The sequence below is a fragment of the Mytilus californianus genome, unplaced genomic scaffold, assembly GCF_021869535.1.
Source record: "Mytilus californianus isolate M0D057914Y unplaced genomic scaffold, xbMytCali1.0.p SCAF_14, whole genome shotgun sequence".
Taxonomy (NCBI): domain Eukaryota; kingdom Metazoa; phylum Mollusca; class Bivalvia; order Mytilida; family Mytilidae; genus Mytilus; species Mytilus californianus.
Window position 1 is genome coordinate 14,700,188 of NW_026262626.1, and position 23,049 is coordinate 14,723,236.

The following is a 23,049-nucleotide window of genomic DNA, read 5'->3' on the forward strand; positions in this document are numbered from 1 at the left end:
TAGACAATTCTCTGGCAGCCTACATGTATTAATTATCAAAATATCCAATCATTTGTATGAACACTAAATATGTTCATTTTTTTTAATGTACCTCTTCTTGAATGTCGACACGTCTACTAGTACGTCTAGATTCTATCGCATTACGATCGTTTCTCTCAACATGCTCAATGTTAGAATCTGGAATTAAAATTCAATATACATGTTATACTTAAGGAACCCCACCAGGTCAAAGTATATTACGTTCGTGGAGAACTCTGTTACTCAGTGGCTCTAAGGTGCCTGTGCTGCTCACTTCGGTATATGTGCATCTTCAACAACGGAAACTCTCATACATCATGTACATTGTGGACTAGAATATAATGCATGACACAAATCTTTTTTGTGTTTATCTTGTATTGCTGATTATTTTTTCTATCTACAGTTTCTCTCTATCTTCTTTATTTTTGCCAAAAACATAACAAAAGGAACAACAAATCGTCATCAAAGGGCGATCATTTCTATAAAGTGTCAAAACATTAACTGGTTTGTAGATTTTGTCTCGCTGATCATGCTTGCATTGAAAGTATCTATCTATATTTTATAGTTGTCTAGATAAGAGGCAACAAAACCAGTTTTTTTTTTTCAAAAAGGTATAGCTAGTTCCAAACATTGATCAACTAACATCTGTTTAAGTCTTTTTCAAAATTATCAGTAACAGCTACGAACTTTTCAAATTATTCAAATAGTATCAAACTAACTTAGTCTGGGAAAATCTATTTATAAGTTGCCATTGTGCTTTGAAGTAGCTGTCAGTAACTTTTAGTACTCTTAAATTTTGTATTTTGTCATATTTATCTGATGATCATTTAAATACAAACAAATTATAATGGTATGATGTTACATCATAATTGTCCTGGAAAAGGAAGAGTGTTATGTTCTCAATAATAACATTATTGTACCTCTACGAAACGAACAACTTGTAGTCCTGTGATTGTCGTTATTTGCCGTCTGTCATTTAAAATCAAGCCCTTAATTTTCTTCTTGAAATTGTTTTACATTTTGTTATCTTGTGTCCTTTGACAGCTTATTTCACTGTGAGGGTTTTTTCATTGTTGAGGTTTACTTTCTTGACCTTTGGTAAATATTTGTCTCATTTGCAATCAAACCACTTTGTTTACATTAACTGATTCAGAAGTCTCTGTCTAGTCCCGGATTGAAAACAAGTAAAATGTAAAACAGTATCGCATTCATCGATAGCACTGGCTTAAATTTTTTCTTTGTTCAGACAACTTAGCTGATGTTGATGATGATGACGATGGATGTCTGCTTATAGTCCAGCAGTAGTTGATGTTGATATCGAAATGGACATTAAAGAAAAAAATATAATTTTTGAATTTTTTTTCTCCAAAAGTTTCATGTAATCAATGAAGTAATTCTTCTTGTATCAAAATGTCGAGATTATGTTGGGTGTTGTTAACGAATGTGCATAGTGATAGAAAGCTATGTAATAATTACGTACTTTTCATATCTTTATTCCTTTTTGACTCGAATTTTTCTTTATATTTCTATGAAAATTACAGATAGATTAAAATATAACACATCAAAATATTTTCATGTCATATTAAGATTATTTGCATTAATGAAATCAAAGAGCAATCAAAAAGTACAAATCGAAGAAATAAATTATAAATGAATCACTTGCTCCTATCATGGAAGCTCAAAAAAAGATAACCCTTCTTAACTCAGCGCCTGGTGGCCTGGTTTGTATCAATTTTCTACCGTTTCAAAAAATTTCTTCTTGTAATTTCAACTAAGATTTTTTTTATAGCCAGTCAGAAAGTAACATCTGGCGATCGAAATTAGATGAGAATCATATGTGGAATACTTTTAATACAGCATTCATGACAATCCAAAACTGACTAAGCTATTTTAGAGATTTTTTTATGTTTAGAATAGCTAATTTAAAGCAATTCATCAATATATAACCTTGTTTGCAGCCTATACATCTTATGTTTAGATGAATATCGTCTAAACGTGTTTGATAAGCACTTTAAGGTAATGATATATTCAGTTTTATAGATAATTGAAATTCAGTTTGTTATGTCTTACTATTCTAAAGAAGGAGGTTCAGTAAGGATCTTTTTATCAAAGATAATGCATTTTCTGTTAATTATGACGTCATAAACAGAAATCTAATACGTAAATTTTCAAATAAGAAATACATATTTTGTATCTAGTTATTATTTGAGGAATGATACAATGTGATATTGGCCATATAAGTGTAATTTAAGAATTAAGCTAGAACAAGCTGTAATGATTGGGTCTACCGATTATATTCCTATATTATAAAGTAAAAGGAAAAGATCGATTTGTCCCGATAATATATATCATCATGACCGGTTACTTTACACAAACTTTGATTCTACATGTACTACCTCTTGATCTTTCTCTTCTGAAACGTCGTGGTCTCTGTTGTTTTTATCCTTAATTACCGTAGAATAAGGAGGCGGTCTCTCACTGTTCGATTCTTGAGTTGGAAAAAAGATGTTACAAATAAAATAACACGTTACAAGTAAAGGAAAATAATTTTCGTGTTTGATAATTTTTTCATAGATATTCCCGGTTCTCCTGATTAGGACAAGGTAACGTAGGTACACTCTAAAGTCCAGGTTGAAATAAAATCCCAGCAATTAATAAGATGCACGATTAACCTGCAATGAAACCATCTTTATTTCTCCTCTTAAATACATTCTAATATATTGAAATAAAAAAAAAAACATGAGTTAGAAGTTATTTCTTTTGTATAATTAAGACATCTTATAAATTATTTGAAGTCAGTATTCGAAATCCAGAAATATAAAAAAAAAACTTACGTTTGTAAAATTCAGTGTTGTCTGTTTTTCTTTGTTCAAACTCATCATCATGATCATACGAATCCTAACACAAAACGTTAATGAAAAAAAAAAATATACATATACAATGTATGTATTACTTCAAAATGGCCAGTGTATGAACGCCGGTGCTACAAAAGATGCTGCCTTAACTTTTACAAATCTGGCAATTTATAGATTTAATCAATGATCCCGTTAACTTATAAGTGATCTCAAACATTATGGATAGATGAGACTCAAGTCTTAATCCTTTTCCGATTACATACTGTATTTGTATTACGTTTAAAATCTATGTATCTTTGTAAAACTGTGGTATATTCACACAAAAATGTATTTAGAAGTCAAGTAAACTTCTACCTTTAACTTGCTAGTAATCATATTCAATGATCTTTCTTGAGGCACCAACAGTGAAAAAAGCTAGTGTCCAATACTAGCAAACTTAAGGAAGCGAAAAGCTTATTGTGGTAATTATGTGTTTTGCATGATATGCTGAATGATGTTGTCCATGGATGTCTGTATAAGTATATGGCGGACAATTCTTACTTGAGATTTCTTATAGGTCGTAAATATATAAATACTATTTCACAGCAATTACCTTCATGTTTCCTCTCTTTAACAACAAACGCGTCGGTACAACATACATGGCTTCATCAAATGAAGGACACATATTTAGGAATTTTTAAAGTTTAAATATCTTGTGAAATATTATGGAACTTCTATGTACTAATTTGCAGTGCATAGTATATCTTAATCTGGCTTGTGAAATCAGTTTCTTAGTAAAAACAGAACAGAGAAGACATATGTAAATTGATTTTTTCGTATCATATTTTTAGTATTCGCAAAGGGGAGAATAGCGGTCACGCTATAATGTTCAACAATATGAATGGATCTGCTGCAGTTTAGCTAATATAAAATCAGGTTTAATCCACCATTTTCTACATAGGGAAATGCCTGTACCAAGTCAGGAATATGACAGTTGCTTTCCATTCGTTTGATGTGTTTGCATTTTTTATTTTGCCTTTTGATAAAGGACTTTCCGTTTTGAATTTTCCTGGCAGTTCGGTATTTTTGTAAGTTTATTTTTTTTATTATAATTAGTATTTTTGATTCTACCAGATTCAACGTACCGAAAACTTTTGCGGAATGCCATCGTGTGGACCTGCAACAGAAGTGTTTATCAAAAGACAATGTAGACATGTTTTCAAAAAGATTTTTACAGGAATGAAAAACAAAACATTAGACACTAATATATAATTTTCAAAGCAGATAATCAGACAAATAGTAACTGTGATATAAAAATCTTTTTTTTTTCTCACGCAGTGCACCAATTGTCACCGCTTTAAAACTTTACACTTTATATAACAAGCTCTTAGATAAGCCTTTTGTTTGTCTATTTAGGCTTTTAAAGTTGTACAGTTCTTTGTCGTACAATAAATGAAATAATTGAATAGATATTTCACTAAACTTACAAGTAATTTATTGATTGCTCATAAGGTAATCAGTAGTAAAATTAACCTAAATTCAACATAAAAGACTTATTTTTATGCTGAAAAGTATGATAGTTATGGTTCATCGTTGAAGTAGCTTCAGCAACAATACAGAATGATGAAATCTGCTAGACGTATTAGTATAATCTAGACATAGTATAACAAAACTTGTTTTTGACATGCGTCTCTGTGTACAATTGATTGAATTTTCAAACAGTCGGCAAACAGGAAGAAGCTGCATGGCAGGTCTGAATTACGTGCTATAACTCCACATTATCAAGCTTCAGACTAAATATGAAATCCTTTCTTGTCATGGAAGCCACGAAAAGTTTGAAGATTTTTCCCAAGATCTTTCAGACAGACAGAATGACGATCGGAGTCATGCGGTTACTTGACCTGGTTTCGCCGTTGGCGTCGCAGGTAAAAATGGAGATGTGGCATGATTGTAAATGAGTCAACTATTGATAAAAAAAACAGGGATTGACAAAATTAAGGTCACAGTACGACAATAAGCAATGATCAAATTCCATACCGTATAGAACGATATTAAAACCAGTAGATGACACAATATAATAAGATTCAAACGAGAAAACATAAAGCCGGATGTATCATGAGAACAAAAACTTTGCTATTTAATATGATATATAAATGCCAAAGAACACAACTTTCATAGAACAAAATTCGAACGAACAAGTTACAGTTTAATTATCATAGTAGTGGCAGTATTCCACATTACCATGTGTGAGTTAAAAAGCAAACAGTTACATATATAATATATGTGTCCTTTGTCTTTATTCTAAATTAAAACTGATTAGACTTAAAATATTGACTTTGCTTTATACACTTTTTATTTTTGCGTCGAACCTGAAATCAGCCTCCATATAGTGAAAAGAACTAGACAGTAAATATTGTGTAGATATTTTCTTACCTCTTCCTCTATCAAATAGATCTTGACTGTCTGTATGCATTCCTTGGTACGATGACTACACGGGTTAAACAAAAAACGAAATAGCGTGTATAGTTTTAAGAAAAGAATACATATCTTGTAAAAAAAAGTATTAAAAACTAAAAATTGTTCAATAAATTACTGTCAGTTATTTACATAATTTGGTCTATTGGGGAACTGTATTATTTGCGTTCATGTACATGTTTGAATTATAACGCCCAAACACTGAAATTTATTTGTGTGCACACTATTATATATTAAGGTTTTTGTTTTTTGTATTTTCAAAAACACTGATTTATACATTAAATCACTAATACAAAAAGTTTTGCTACCATACTTTTCACATGCTTTAACAGACTGTTGCATTTTAACTAATAACCTAAATTTCTCGCTCTCTCTCTCTTTCTCTATATTCTAAAATAAAATTATTCTAAGATCTAATTAAATATAGTTTTTAAGATTCCTTGAAGTTTGTTTTCTTCCAATATAAATCTAGATGGCCAATTCTATATATGTAATAGCAAACTCCTAATTATGTGCAGTATTGATATAATTTCGTTGAGTGTGTACTTTGGTTTTATTAATGTATAGAAGTGAATATATACGTGTTGTCTACATAAAACTTGTACCGTTTGCTGTAGACGGTTGTCTTTCATTGATCTTCTATCCACATTTTCACATCCCTGTAAGGTATGAGGTGGGTGCATTTCAAACTTTTGCTCTGAAATGATTAACTAAATTAAAGATGTATTCCAACAGATTTTGGACTTAAACTAAACTCAAATCTATTCTGTCCAACAAATTTTCTGACAAGTAATCATGGTATATATCAAACGAGTTTTAAAAAAATCTTTCGGGATGCATAATTACACATGTACTCGCTAAGGTACATAATAATGTAATAACTATGCATTTGACTTGAAGTTGGCCTTCTACTGTACACATTTGTTTGCCTATAGTCATCGTGGTAACTAATGTTGTATTGTGAGCGTACACACGTCTGGAAATTATATTCATCTCGTCTAAATGTTTAGCATAAGACAAATATGCAGGTTTTTAAGACACTTTATTAAAATACTTTAAAAAGCATGATTGTCATGCGATGTTAATCAATACTATGGCCAAGCTTATGTGAACCTTTCAGGTGGTGTATATGATTGATTTGAAATGTTGCTGTGGGAATAGTTCCACCCGTACCAATCTCAATTCATTTTATACTGGCTGTATACGTCACTTTCACAAGGCAATCTTTTTAATTTTTTTTTCAAATTTCAAATGTTACTTATTACATGTAGTATAGAAATTAACTCATTTTGCACTCATCAATACAGCATTTCAGAAGGACTTTGTCTTTTTCACTATGTAGATGATTTTGAACTTTAGGTGGTGAAGGCTACTTTTACTTAATTGTTATGGCAAACAATGTTATTATTAAAATCATACTTTCTTTGCCAACTAACTGTTAAGTTATGAATGTTTATACTCTTCCAGGGCAGTTATTAAAAAATGTATTAATAAACAATCCATGTGTATCTGTCCACATGTATGTCAACAAATATTCTGCCGTCCATAATTCAACAATGTTCCTTTAATTTTGTAAACTTGATATGTAATGCTACCTTCTTTAGTCATTTCTAATAATAATAAAAGATGAAAATGACACGTTACAAATAATATACCTTATTTCTCTATTTTTTTCATTTACTGAGGATATTATTCAAGATACTGGGAAAAAAACAACAAAGACAAAACAATTAATAAAAAAATGACTGTCGTATTCCTGTTCTAATACAGACGTTTTCTACGAAAGAATAGTAAATTAAATTCCAGTTATACTATTTGTGGCAAAATATTTCATCAACCACCAAAATAAAAACAAGTCAATAAGCATATCAAAGCATAATCACACAACAATTAAAAGAGGTCAAAGTCAATAAAGATTTTTTTTTAAATCTTAAAATAAACTTGTCGTCATGCATATGATAATACCAATTTGATACGGAATGACAATGTTTTATTACTACATGCCCTTGCTACGCTGAAATCAATGTAGTTAAATACAAATAAGACACACAAAAAAAAACACATTTAAAATTAATAAATCTTGTATCAATAACAAGAACATGAAACGAATCCGCTCCTTTGTCGTAGTTTTTGCAGTCATTACATTTGAGGTCAGAACATATGTCTCTATTATGTTGTTTTTTTCTACATGTCTTTGTTAGATGTAACAAATCACGTTTGTTTCGTGTTAACATTAATACAGTACTTGCTTAAATGACAACAAGGATATTTAGTTACAACGAAGTGATTTTATCATTTAACTTATTGACCTTTAAAAGTCTTAAATTGCAATTATCTTAATAGAAAATATTAGCCTACTGCATGGGGTATCATGGTAAGATAGCAGGGGCGGATTATGCCCCCCCCCCTCTCTTTCACCTTATGGAGCTACATAAATGGTAACTTCATAGACTTTTTACACGTCCCAATAATTACGTTGTCTTTGTGAGACCCTCTTTTTCAGGCCATGCTGTCATAAAATTTTCGAGCATGATTTTCATACTCAGACTCAGAAAACAACAAATTAAAATATTGAATTTGGTGTTTCGAGCAGACAATTGTTAAGCCAAGTACATACATTTTTATGACCGAGAGCCCTGGATTCGAGACTGAATAGTTTCATTTGGTTAGAACAGTGACTCCGAGAAAAGTGTTGCGAAATTCAATTTCACCGTCAATTTATAACAGGAATATATTACGAAGTCCATAAGATCATTCAGGATCACCATAAATATTACAATCGTCATTGATAATCATTTCAGAAGGTATCAATATGTAATCGGTTACATACATGACTAAATGTTTCTAAAATCATAGATAATTGTTTGTAAAGTAAAATCTTAATAAATGAAATATATTTCAAACATTTAAGGTGTCTCTCATTCAAACGAGAATATTTTCCTTGTCAACAAGAGATTAAACATTATTTTACACATTATTCTACAAAATACCGACACGGCAATTATGTGCGGCACGAAAATTACAATATGCTAATAATGAACATCTGCCCCAGAATAATGCAACACCATGTCGGGCGGTGTTTAGTATTGCCGGATATCTTCAAATGTACAATTCTAACAAGAGTTTGACAAATTATAACCTAAAAGTTTCGTTTTTTTTTTATATGTTAGGAAGCTCTTTTAAGATGCACAGTTACCTTTCCCCGTTAATATACATTTAACAATAATTATCATAATAATAATGTATTTTGTGAGTTCTTACCTTTCACTTTCTCGTGTACTTCGTGAATTACTCTGTGTGACTATAAGTGAATTATGAAACATAAAATCATTTATGATTTTTTTCTAATCAATTTTTACAACAACAAATCAGGAATTCAATTCCACCTTGGCCCCTCTTTAAACCACATACATCGTAAAATATGAGTGAGTAAGAACAATTTCCAATTTCTTACTACCGCCCTATATGCAAAGGCAATATTTTGCAGTTTCTGGATGAGCAAAAGTAATTAAAATTTATCTTAATATTAAAAAAATGTAAATATATATTTACTTGTTTTGGGGTATAAACCTTTTTTGCTCTTTCATTTTCGCTTCGGTATATGAATGAAATATGTAATTCTTATGAAAAGTAATAAATTAAAATATAAATTCACATTTTGCTTACAACTTACAGTACTTGAACTTATAACCTAATTGTTTACTTTTCTGAGAATCACGCAATATAGTTTTCTTAGAAATAATTAAATCGATATCCACATTTTTTGTTTTCTATTTAAATTTGAATAACAAATACACCCTTTTTCATCAAAATTATTCTACAATAAATAAATCTTTTCTCAAGAATTTTGTAGTTTATAGACGTAAGCATATGCTAAAGTATTTACCTACCATTTTCTGTTTTTAAACATTTGCAGATCAATATCTATTTGCTGTTTACATAATTTATATCTACCGATTTCTGCTGATAATCTGTTTCTCTATTTGACCTTCTGTTAACACTAGTGTCAGATAACGAAACAGTCTTAGGTGGCAGTCTTTCCAAATCTGGTCCTGAAATAAATATTCTAAATAATTTTAATTGCATTTAATTTAACAAACACCGAATAACGTTTGATGAAGCTTATTTAATTCTCTCTTAGAAACTTTCTGTAGAGAAAAATGCGGTGTGTTGTGTAAACTTGCTTTTAGACAATAATATATCTGAACGTATATTTTAACATACTTCTTCATCATTTGTAGATGCTGATGGGCTTAGCATTCTATTTGGCTATGTGAAAATAATAGCCAAGGTTTAAGTTATAATTATCGAAGACCCAAAGAGGAGTTCATTTTATCTTCAATCGAGACTACGAATTTGCTGTAAAATGCAAAGCCCCATGAAACTCTTAATTTTATCGTACTGATTCATAAACCAGTATGAATTAAATGTAATTTCAAATATCTCTTATTTATATCAGTGCATGAACCGTATTAAAATTTTTCATTCCGTAATTACTTCGTACGTTAGTTTTTGTTATAACTTTACGATGACAATTTTATCATCCGATTGTCATGCCAGTTCATGTATTCCTTTCACTTTTGCGCTCATGATCAGTGCAGCTTACTCTCATGAAAATAACATTAAATGACTGGTCGAACGAATTATATTTTCAGCAACTTACTATATTGCCGCCTACTAGCAAGAACATATTACTTTTGATTGACCGGCCAAACGCATACTATGCAGCAACAGTAATGACTACCCCCGAAAAGGTTCACTTAAATATTATGACAAAAATGAAGAATTTAAATTATTAGATAACATTCTAACAGATATGTATGAAAGAAATACGACGTTAAAATCAAGAATGTCAGACAGCAAAAGTCAAATGTTGCGAACATCTCGGGGAAAAAGTCTCTCATAATCTTTTCATAGCGATCAAGTATGCTATTGAAAACCAAATCAATATGTTATGTTTTGCATGTACGTCAATTTTCATTGAAATCTTGTCAACGAAGAAAATACTTTTTTCGAAACTAATATCATTTGATTTATATTGTATTTTTGTCCATTCTGTAGATGCCCAACATATAGGGATAATAGTACCAGTTAAGAGTTAAAACGTATGGTTCATGTATCGGAAAGCAATCCTATATTTTCCTTTGAAATAGCTTGTTCCCACTACGAGTTTTTATTTCATGTGTAATTGGGCTTCAATTAAAAGACAATGAACCATGTGTTTATACGACCCTGAAAGATCGTATTTCTCCTGAATACCCCTAAGATCAAAACAACTAAATGGCTAAGTAACTTTAAAATTATGTAATTGATCTGTTACTACAGCAATAAAAATTGACTTCTTATTTTATATTTATTTTTTTTTTATTTCGCCATGTGAAAAAGAGTAACGATCACTTATATATGAAAATGTTTTCAATGATATAAATTACATATGAATAAAGTATAAACAAAAGGTTTAAGTCAATGAGATAGCAACCAAACCACGTAAAAAATATTGCCCACGACGCTACAACCCAACGACACAAAAAAAGACATCTATCGATCAACAATAGACAAATACGACAGCTGTAAATCACATCGAGTTTTAAAGAAGTAGATCAGAGTCTCAGGCCGAAAAAATTTGTTCTGATTGATTAATGCCCAATGAGAGTTTATACAATTAAAAGTTCTTTAATTGTGTTAATATTAAATAGTTTCCTTTTTTTCAATATCATTGTATCCATTATCTAGATAACTTATCCCCTGGTTTCGTGATAGCGTGCATTAAACCGAAAACAGCCATCACATGTTCATGTCACGTGTCTTTCCATATTAAGAAACCATGTCATTGGTTGTGTGGTTGTCTTATATTTTATGGTTTTACTTTGTATATAAATCATGTATATAAATATATATATTGATTTTTTTTATTGACTTTTCTATCTTTCATTAATTTTTTTTTGTAATTCGGAGATCGGGTTTGAATTATTCTCGACTATTGGAGATTTTAAACTCTATTTTTTGTACAAACGTCTATCTGTTGTTAAATAATATTGTATCCTGTAAATGTCTTCTAGTTTGTTTGTTTTTGTCGTTCAGTTGCTGTCTCATTAACATGTCCTTTTTATCACAAGTAAAAGCATTATACTTGGTATATTACACATTTTACCTTCCCATGACACGCTTTCTTCTCTATAATCATCAATACGATGCATAGCATTCGATCCATCCTGTTAAATGCACAAAAATAAAACAACTGATAAATAGTTTAAGTCAATATTAAGGTCAAGACGAAAAACGCCTCTCGTTAAAATTTCTATCGATCGTTAATAATTGATATTTTCGGAAGGTTCGGTGACAAATACTTGAAGCACATTCAGGAGGATTCTATATTAGGCGCATTTTTGAAACATGTGGAAATAGCACATTTCCAGTAATTTCATGTCGAAAGGACAAATCGAGAGTTGGATGTTCGAAACACTATCGCAATTCAACATGACAAACAATAAATTAATTCGCACGGAAATCAAGGTTGCCATGTTTTAACAAAATAAAACCGAGATTCCTTTTCAACTTTGATTGATAATGAAACATAGAGGTAATCACTTATTTTTATATTTTAACTTTAACTTCGTGCTTCATTTGGCCTGTTGAACTCTTTTGATTTGAGCTCTTTCAAAAATTTAATTCAAAAAGTTTACTTTGCAAATTTGAAAAAAAAAAAAACTGTTTTCCTCTTTTCCAACACCTCTTCTTATTTCATTCATTAATATTTGATCGTAGAAATAATTGGTGGTTGTTATGCTATTTCGGAACTGGGCTGATATGCATGAAAAGAAGATAACAAAAATACCGAACTCCAAGGAAAATTCAAATCGGGAGGTCCATTATCAAATGGAAAAATCAAAAGCTCAAACACATCAAACGAATGGAAAACAATGTCATATTCCTGACTTGGTACAAGCATTTCATTATGTAAAAAATTGTGGATTAAACCTGGTTTTATAGCTAGCTTAATTTCTCACAAGTTAAAGGTCAGGACTGATATGCATAAAACCACTTAAGTTAAGTTATCCAATCGTAGTACAAATTTATCGCAGGACAAAAAGAAAAATCCGTCCGTTCGGAACAAATTTTAACTTAAGTAGTTTTATGCATATCAGCCCTGACCTCTATCTTCAATAATGATGTGCTAATAGATGCCTTTATCTTAATCATTTTCGGTCAACATGTATTAATTGATTACTAGTTCTTTATTATCATTAAATTGTGTAAATATATATTAGTACCGTACATGTATACCATGTTTAACCTCATACTTCATATTATGCGATACCATATTTCTAAAAATCATTATTCACTTGCATCGTTCCTATATTTCAGCAACAAAAAGAGGGTTGAAAAGATGGCGGCACTCACAGGCACTCGTCTCTGAAATTGTTTTACCTATATACTTTTATATCAATAAGGTAATTTGGTTCAGAGACAAGTGCCTGTGTCGGCACTGTGCATTATTGGAACTAAAAGATAAGACCGCGACTGTCAACTTTGCATAAACTACTTATATAAAGTTTAATAAGAAGGTATAAAGGTACAACGCAATTGACCCCTAAGGGTGACTGGGAATAGAAATATGATTACTTTTGTCTTTTTCCGACAGGCAGTAAAACTATTTTCAGATTAAGGTGTACGGGATGTAAAAGTACGTAGCAACGTTCGCGATCAGAATGTGGACGTTAAATCCATGCCACTTGTAGAGAGAATATTTCGCTCCCTGCACATTAAGGACCCTTGCAACAACTCGTTGAGGGGTCTGTAGGTGGCCTTTTGAAAGGTTAAATTCTATCCCTATATAATATTCTCTCATTTTCTACAAAAGTGGCAGTCCTTCTTCCCGAACTGCCTCTATTACAGGACCTAACTATTGTAAATATTGTTAATGTGTTCTCGTCCTGAACATACATGAAATATTTGTCACTGGACGTTAAGCAACCAACAATCAATCAATATAATGCATGCGTGTGAGAATAGAAATGGAATAACATTTCATCTCATTCCATTAGTTTATGATAAGATTATTTGATCAAAGATAATAGAATCAGACAAAAGTGTTGCAAACTGAAAAAGACGACTGTTATACACAATGATAATAACAGTATTATTATAAATAATCGTGTATATATACTAGTCAACAAAAGTAACGATACACAAGTTTGAACTCCAATTTATCATAACACATAATAAATAGGAAAAATTATTATACCTCAGTATGTTTTTTCTATGTAAAAAAGAATTAAATAGTTGTGCTATTTCATTCCACAGACTATTTTCCAGTCAATAGTTTCAAAGACTATTACCCCGGTTAATAGTTTAATAAACATATTTCCCGTACTTTTTCATACTAATTTTTCATTGGACAACATTGACGTCATAGACTATTTTTCTTGGATTTGTGTGCTTGTCAACGTTAAACAACTCTGAAATATCGTAAACGGTATAATCTGTATGTGTCTGTCGTCGTTATTTCAAATTTTCAAATTAATATATTACTTACCAGAAGCAATTAAAAAGAAAAAAAAATCTACATGACATATTTTAAGAACTAAAACATAACAAATATATGGTATGGGTCTGTCGTCGTCTTCATAATCTGAGATTGCTTTGGTGTATTTTAGCTAACGTGTATTATATGCACGGGAATTTTTACACAAGGATTCCTGATCTTGATTAAAGTAAATAAAATATTGACAAATACCACACGGGCAAAAAAAAACCCGATAGTTCATCTTGTGCATGTTTATGTGACTATTTGGGGTTTTTTTTCAAGTGGTGTATGTAGTCTTTTGAAAGTTGTTTTGTTCGGTATAATAAAACACTTAATGACTGGTTATGAGGGTAATAGCAAGTCTGTTGTCCCTTTGATACCAACTATTGCCATCGGCTTCGCCTCGAGCAATAGTTGGTATCTCAGGGACAACAAACTTGCTATTACCCTCATAACCAGTCAATAGGTGTATACTGTTAAATTATCCAATGAAAAACATCCATTTGCAAAGCAAATGCATATGATTAAAAGAATCTGACCAAACTGGAAAGTGAGAAAATACCGTGATATTGAACACAGGGGTCAAATTTATTTTGCAGAAAATGATGACAAAAGTCGTCACTTAATTTCGAAGATGAGAATTAAGTATTCAAATATCTGCAAAGGAAAATTTTAAGCAGACCATGTCTAAGTTTAAAGTTTTAAGTTCTTATATCGATTTTTGAATTTTTTGGTGAAAATACGATTTTTGAAATAACAAAAATTGCAAAAATATTTGCGTATTTGCCTTAAATCAATGGTTTTGATAAGAAAATAACACTCTGTAAATATTAGACCAATTGGGCAATTATTTACCTTGGTACAGCGTATCCAATTTCATTATATATGGAAAATACATTGCCTTGTATCGTTTCTTTTGTTGACAAGTATAGAAGAACTTAAAGCAAACTTATGTGTTGACATTTTTAAAAAAAAGGAAGTTGTAACTAAGGTAACAACCATTGATTTGTGTTGTTATCTTTAATCCTATTACATATCGTTATCAATAAATTGTTTGATTATTAAACAAATAAGTTTCAGAAGGAAAAAGAAAATAGTTTGTATGTATAAAAATTATTAAATAAAATCAACTTTGTTATAGATAAATCTTGATCCTAAATATTATTCAAAAAAATATTATCTTTTTTATTAAATTTGAAGAAGAAAAAATGTTTTGTCCGGATTCAAAAGTTAAACGCTTGTCCCCCAACACATTAATGGACGATGCCTTACATGTAATACCTTACTGTCGAATGTATTTTGTATATCTTATTGGACATAATTTATATATTTATATACCTTTATGACTCATTGACTTTTATCCTGTATTTCTATAGACGTATTTACACTTGTATGCAAATTTGTCCGCCATTACGTAAAATCACACAGGTTCCCGTAAACTTTGACATCATAATTTAAAACATTTGACGTCACAATTAAAAAGTGATTGTTGCCTGACGTCAAAAGGTGATTCGGATTAGATCTAAGGTCATTCGGAGGCAAAATATAGCTAAATACCGAAAGTGTAAATACGTTTATGTATTGATAACGTTATTCTTGTGCATAATCATGCAATCAATATTCAAAGAATAATCCTTCAATGCCGGTTAAAATAAACATGCCTTGTTTTGTATATGACCACAACACGATCTACCTCACAAAGTAACAAGCAAATGATAAGATATGTTACTGTACCCGGAATCATCACTTGGTTACGACAAAAACCCTAATATGAAATAATGAGATGTGGTATGATTGTCAATAAGACAACTAGCCACAAAGGCATGACGCAGATGTTAGCGAGTATAGATCATTGTACGGCCTTCAAAATGACATAGCAAGTTGAAAAGGCTCCTGACTTGGGACATGCGCAAACAGAATGCGGTGGGGTTAGACATGTTTGCGGACGCCCAACCCACCCCTAACGATGGACAATGGTTTAATAGCAGAACATATGGAAAAAATAGGAAAATCAGTGAGCTTGACTTCTCAGATCGATACAAAGCATAAAAACAACTAACAAAAATTCTAAGGACACAAAGTACCGATCTGAGAGTACTCGCAGTTACTGAAAGCTAGTTCTAAGCCAATAACAACTAAAACAAAAATCATGATCCAAGACAAGATATCAGTTAGTACACATCCAAACGATTTAGTGTAAAGATGTCATAAACAGTCGAAGACTTGGAGATCATCTAAATGTTATTGTAATTTTTGTTTATCATACGAATGAATAAAAGCAGGAGGATGACACAAAAATCACAAAGTGCCAGGTATTAATTTAATACCAGTAGAATTGTGTAGAAATATCTTATTATTACATGTTTTAAATACAATATTGAATTAGTGTTTTGAAATAGGCAAACTTCCCTCTGTATGGAGTAAGGGGTTAATAAAGTCTATACCTAAGTGATCTACATCGAACCCAAGATATCCATTGTCTTACAAGGGCATAATAACATATACTTCAAAAAAAAGTAAAATCACAAAAATACTGAACTCCGAGGAAAATTCAATCGGAAAGTCCCTAATCACATGGCACATTCAAATGATAAGCGTGATCACTTATGGCATGGTATTGGTTGCAAAAATTTGATATTTTTCATTTAAATGCAATATTTTTCATTTAATTGGTATATTTTTTCATTTATATGCAATATTTTTTCATTTATATGCAATATTTTTTCATTTGTATGGTATATTTTTTCATTTAAATGGTATATTTTTTCATTTATATGCAATATTTTTTATTTTAATGGTATAATTTTTCATTTATATGGTATATTTTTTCATTTAAATGCAATATTTTTTATTCAAATGGTATAATTTTTCATTCAAATGGTATAATTTTTCATTCAAATGGTATAATTTTTCATTCAAATGGTATAATTTTCATTCAAATGCAATAGTTTTTATTCAATTGGTATAAAATGTCATTTGAATGCAATATTTTTTATTCAATTGGTATAGTAGTTTTTTATTTATATGCAATAATTGCATTATGGGAAATTCTTTGACGTCATAAGGTCAAATTTGCAACAACGTTTGTGATTGGTCGGACATTGTTTGGATGTCTCCCCTTTCTTTCAAAACATGGGTGACCAAGAATTAAAAAACGCGTCAGAATATCGCCCCTCTAACTAAATCTAACGTTCGTGCGAGTCCTGCACTGGCTGTTAATGCAAATAATGGCCAGGACGAGCAAAAAATGCGAGTGACAAGTAATAATAATTAATTTGACACACAACTTGTTCATGGATAGCGCTGAAACAGATGCCTGCGTGCATGGCAAAAACACCTCCAATGAAAACCTTTTCTGAAGAAACTCTCCTACAGTCTACACATTGAAATAAAAAAAAATACATAGCTAGCTCCCCTCCCCCTTCTAAGTCCAGATACATGTAACCATGACGTTCTTTAGTGCTATATCATTTTTGACTTTTCTTGATCCTCAGAGACGTTGCAGGAAGGCACATGAAAAAAGAATAAAAAGCATCCAGGACGTTACAATTATTTGGACTAAGCCCCCTCTTTTTTACTACATGTAGAAAAAAAATCACCTTATTACGACAGCAGAACTAGAAACCCACAAGTAGAGACATAAGCTGTTATACTCCGGAACTAATTCTTTAATAAAGACAATTCAGGATAAATTGGAACCAGTTACTAACCCATGTTACAACAATAGTCCTATGACATAGGACTTCACTATATGAGGCGTGAACTTCATATTTAATACTATCTATGATATGTGCTCTCATGTCTTATGCTGCAAATCATTTTACATTTAGGATTCGTTGCTGAGCTTTTTTTTACTGTTCTCGCCTCTGAATCCCTTAAATAGATTTTTTTTCAAGCCCCACAGTAGTTCAATAATTACTATATGTCTTTGCATAAATAAGTATGCAGGGCATATTTCAAAACATATTTTATCTTCAGGACTTTTAAATGATTTACTTTTCAATACTGCATTGGGAAGGGGGGTATACAAGTTTATTTTGTGACACATTATATAATATAATTAGGTATCAACAAATTATATGATTGTACGTTTAGCTATTATCTAGACCCGTACACAATGTATAAAATTAGACACATTTAACAGGGGCGGATCCAAAACCTCGGTGTCTAGAAAGGGGGGGGGGGGGGGGGGGGGGGGGGGGGGGGGGGGGGGGAGTAGGTTCAAATTTAGATATTTGTATAGAGATGTATAATATGCGAATATTGGCAGTAATGGTTATGGTGTGTGTGTGAGGGTAGGGGGTTTCAGATCAAAGATCGTTTCTATAATTCTATATCTTTTAGTTTTTACCATTTGACTCTATTCTTTATCCTTTGATCTATATCATATTTGTTCTAAACATGCGTGACATATTTGCCACTGGACATAAGGCAACCAAAAGTCAATCAACGTATTCTGTATATTTCATCATTTCTTTATTATGTTTTCTATAGGTTTGGTCCCCGCCCCTTATCTATTTTTTTTGCACATTAGGGACGACATCAAAAGTTAAATGTAGGATAAAAAAAAAAATAATTCATATAGTTTTTTTCACTGACCCCCTACCCCCAACCCCCTCTTAATTTAGTTTCTTAATTTGGGAAAAAATTGATTGACCAATAAGGATATATATAAAATCGATGTTAATTAAACAAAACTTGCAGCAATTTTGACCCCCCCCCCCCCCCCCCAACTATTTGAAGTAAGTTTTTTATCCTTCATTGATTTTCTGATGTGTCCCTTATCCTCTCTATGTAAACCCAATTCATGTCCTGATAAATGGTGACCTCATGCATAGCATCATATGTGGTTATTAAAACAAGAAACATATTCATATTATAATAATTAATGTATGCTAGGACTTATAGATAGATGTCATTAGTCCCAGGTCATGTAATAAAGTAGGTCTTATAAAAATACAATAGCATTTTAATTTTGATGATTATATATATGTTATATATTTAATAATGCCATTTTTTTTGGAAAAAAAGGTAGGGGCAAGGCGTTTTTAAAACATATCAATGGGACGCGTTTTTTTTTTTGTTCTTCGGAAGTGAGCCAGAAGAAGTCCATTTCTGTTTTTTTTTTTGGCATTGGGAAGATCTTCTGGCTCTCTTCCACCTCTTCTTTTTTGATAGGTTGACGGCAGAGGCACATAACAAACATGGCGTCGTTTAGTCTAAATGAAATTAATAAATTTATGAATGCAGATATATTAGAATGTGAGCTGTTTTATAAACGTTTTATGGTATGACAGCCTTAGTAGGACATCCCTGTAGGACGATAAGCTGGATAAATATAAGAACTACACGGACAATAACAGTTAAGGGACGATTATTTGATATTCTAGGGAAGGGATTTTGATTGATTGGTGTTTTACACTACTTTCAACACTATTGGGCTATTCCGTGGTGGTCAGTTTAAATTTATAGATGAAGGATGGGGAAGGGGAGAGGGGGCATTATTATTTATTTCAATCTGTCGCTAATCATGCCTATTTTTCAGCTCTTACCAGGCAACCATATTCATATATGAAATCCTTCTGTCCCCCGACCCAACAAATAAATAAATATCAAATGGGTTTCCTCTAATTTAACACAAGTTTAAATTGATTGCTTGTTTGTTGCTAATTTTAACGCCTAGTGAAAATTATGTCATGCTTGTTCAGGAAAACACGAGTTTAGAAGTCACGTATATAATATAAAAATGAAGATATGGAATATGATTGCTAATAAGGCAACTATCCACCGGAGTTCAAATATGAAGTGGATGTAAGCAATTATAGATAAGATAAGATAAGAAAAATTTATTTTAATTCGGGTTACATGAAATACTACAAACATGAGCTCTGTAGAGCTTTTTGCCGTCATGTAGACAAATGATTTTTGTAGATAATCGTAAGGCCTTCAACAATGACAAAAACCTGATACTGTAAAGTCGTCTATAAAAGGCCCTACATTAAAAGTGTGACTGACAATTCAAACGAAAAAACTAACAGCCTAATTATACATAACAAAACAATTTACAAAATATCAAATATGAGTCGAGACAGGAACCAACGACAACCATTAAACTACAGGCTCCATCCCTGGGACAGGCAAATAAAGAATATGGCAGGGTGGATATAAAAACGAAGATGTGGTATGATTGCAGATGATACAACTCTCCACAAGAGATCAAATGACACAGAAATCAACAGCTATAAGTCACCGTACGGCCTTCGACAATAAGCAAAGCCTACACCGCATAGTCAGCTATAATAGGACCCGAAATCAAAAATGTAAAACAATGCAATCGAGAAAACTAACGGCCGAATTAATGTACAAAAAAATGAACGAAACACAAATATGTATAACAAAGCAACAAACGGCAACCACTGAGTTACAGGCTCCTGACTTGGGACAAGCACATACATACAGAATGTGGCGGGGTTAAACATGTTAGCGGGATCCCAATCCTCCCCCTAATCTGGGACAGCGGTGTAACAGTACAACAACATGTTTGTGAGCAACCCATCCCGAAGCTGGGACAGTGGTGTAACGGTACAATAAAATAACAACCTGCACAAATCAGCAAATTACTCAAAAGATCGGTAGGAGACACACACAAAAACTAACATTAAGACAATAGACACAAAGCACCGACATAAGAGTATTTGCAATTACTGGAAGTTTGCTCAAACCTAATTACAACTGGTACTGAAATAAATCTTGTTCTCCCAGACCGAGTTATCAATCAGTACACAACGCGCGGCAAAGGATTTATTAAAAAAAGAAAACAGTCTGAGAAACGTCTGGTTTACGTTGAATATACATATAAGAAGATGTGGTATGAGTGCCGATGAGACAACTCTCCATCAAAGTCATAATTTGTAAATGTAAACCATTAAAGGTCAACGTACGGTCTTCAACACGGAGCCTTGGCTCAAACCGAACAGCAAGCTATAAAGGGCCCCCAAAAATTAGTAGTGTAAAACCATTCAAACGGGAAAACCAACGGTGTCTAATCTATTTAAAAACCCGATATACTTGCATATAAATCCATATACAATGAAACGGTTTTTGAAAAGTGGACCGAACGTTTTGACCATCGAAATTTTGCAATAGAAATACTAGTTATGACCACAAGATTTTAACAGCCAGTGCAGGACTCGCACGAACGTTAGATTTAGTTAGAGGGGCGATATTCTGACGCGTTTTTTAATTCTTGGTCACCCATGTTTAGAAAGAAAGGGGAGAAATCCAAACAATTTCCGACCAATCACAAACGTTGTTGCAAATTTGACCTTATGACGTCAAAGAATTTCCCATAATGCAATTATTGCATATAAATAAAAAACTACTATACCAATTGAATAAAAAATATTGCATTCAAATGACATTTTATACCAATTGAATAAAAACTATTGCATTTGAATGAAAATTATACCATTTGAATGAAAAATTATACCATTTGAATGAAAAATTATACCATTTGAATAAAAAATATTGCATTTAAATGAAAAAATATACCATATAAATGAAAAATTATACCATTAAAATAAAAAATATTGCATATAAATGAAAAAATATACCATTTAAATGAAAAAATATACAATACACATGAAAAAATATTGCATATAAATGAAAAATATTGCATATAAATGAAAAAATATACCAATTAAAATGAAAAATATTGCATTTAAATGAAAATATCAAATTTTTGCAACCAATACCATGCCATAATCACTCTGGTCGTAGACGTTGTCTATTATACATTTAAAAAGGACTTTTAAAGATCATCATCAACATTAAGTTTTCATACTAATGATTATACTATTCATATGTTTGTTTTAAAATCACGTATCCTTACCTCTGGTATTTCAAACGCTGGATTATTTTCACTTGAACGATACTTATCGCTTCTTTCCTCGTCGGAACAGCAGTTTTTAATTAACACAATTACATTCAGTGCCACATCGGTACATAACACCGCCGTAGCCGCGATAGTAAATGCTGTTAATTTCCAATCTGATAAAATGAAACTATAAAGCAACACCGCAATGTCGAAAATAACATCCAGACATTTATACACCATCATGAACTTTTGATATTTTGAGACTTTATATTCAGCTTTAGAGTTGTCCACAATACTTGAAAATCTTGAAATTCTGTATACTAGTGAAAAAGTTATAAAGGCATAAAAACACACTGCAAAAATTACGATTGAACAAAATAACAGGAATCCGCCTTCCCCTTCGTCTTTAGTTTTTCTGTTGACAAAACAAACAATAAGAAAGCATGCTATGTTGATCAAATATCCAATCCCTAGCCGAAGTAGTAAGATCCTTACTTTTTTTATTAATATGTCCGTTTCTTTTTTATGTTTTGTTCCTACATAATTTGCAAAACTGTCGTAGTTATTGAGCATGAACGAACATAACAAATCTATATAAAATACACACGTAAACCTGCAGCACATCTTCACTTTCAAATAGAACAGATCTCAAACTAAATAGTATACATGTACACGTATAACACAACACTTTGAACACGTTTTTAAAAATCGTCAAAAATTAAAAGAATACAGTAATTCTAATAGCAATAGATAAATTTAAAACATGAATTTTTTAAGGAAATTCCAGATCTGACTCCAAAAAAATAAATATTTCTATTCTAATCTGATTTGATCTGAAGCGTTAGTTCCACGTCAGGAATTTGTAAATAAACACCACCACTGTTGCAGTTTAGTGGACATCAATATTGTTTCAGTCCATTTAAATTCAATGAAGTAAGTTTAGAACGTATGAAATTAGCCAATTTAAATTATATAACACGCAAGAATTCGTTATGAATTACACCTACTGAGATATTTTGAAAATAGTACAAGTAGTAGTATTGTGCTCAGTTAAATGCATGAGTGATCATAACAAAAACCAGTTTTCTTGGTAGCATATGGACTGTGGTTTTTCCTGTTATTAGAAACAAAGATTACAAAACGTTAATTTTAATTGTATTACACTCGAAATCATATGTTGTAGAAAAACATTGAATTCTAACTCAAAATCTGTCAAGACTTTATTTTAAAATGTGTTTTTCTGAAGATTTTTTGGATATTTCGTGTGCCATTCTTCTTGCGTTATATGAAATCCTAAAGTCTCCAAAGGATAAAATAGA

The 23,049-nt window shown here is 31.4% G+C and overlaps 1 protein-coding gene across 6 annotated transcripts in view; it reads right to left on the reverse strand.

Annotated features, from left to right (window-relative positions):
• The window catches only part of LOC127724232 (uncharacterized), a 36,454-nt gene extending 13,844 nt beyond the window's left edge, over window positions 1–22,610 (reverse strand). For 3 of the 6 annotated variants that reach the window (XM_052231147.1, XM_052231146.1, XM_052231144.1), the window contains exons 1-11: window positions 21,746–22,609; window positions 11,479–11,539; window positions 9,267–9,379; window positions 8,589–8,628; window positions 5,933–6,024; window positions 5,286–5,340; window positions 3,998–4,029; window positions 2,853–2,916; window positions 2,415–2,506; window positions 1,499–1,544; window positions 92–177 (exon numbers count right to left, since the gene is read on the reverse strand). In XM_052231147.1, coding sequence (XP_052087107.1) covers window positions 92–177; window positions 1,499–1,544; window positions 2,415–2,506; window positions 2,853–2,916; window positions 3,998–4,029; window positions 5,286–5,340; window positions 5,933–6,024; window positions 8,589–8,628; window positions 9,267–9,379; window positions 11,479–11,539; window positions 21,746–22,354 — 1,290 coding nt within the window. In that variant the 5' untranslated portion in view covers window positions 22,355–22,609. Of the gene's footprint in view, window positions 1–91; window positions 178–1,498; window positions 1,545–2,414; window positions 2,507–2,852; window positions 2,917–3,997; window positions 4,030–5,285; window positions 5,341–5,932; window positions 6,025–8,588; window positions 9,380–11,478; window positions 11,540–21,745 lie in introns of all 6 variants that reach the window. The other 3 variants (XR_007992403.1, XM_052231145.1, XM_052231148.1) reach the window with 3 other exon arrangements.
• Window positions 22,611–23,049: the final 439 nt, after the last annotated feature.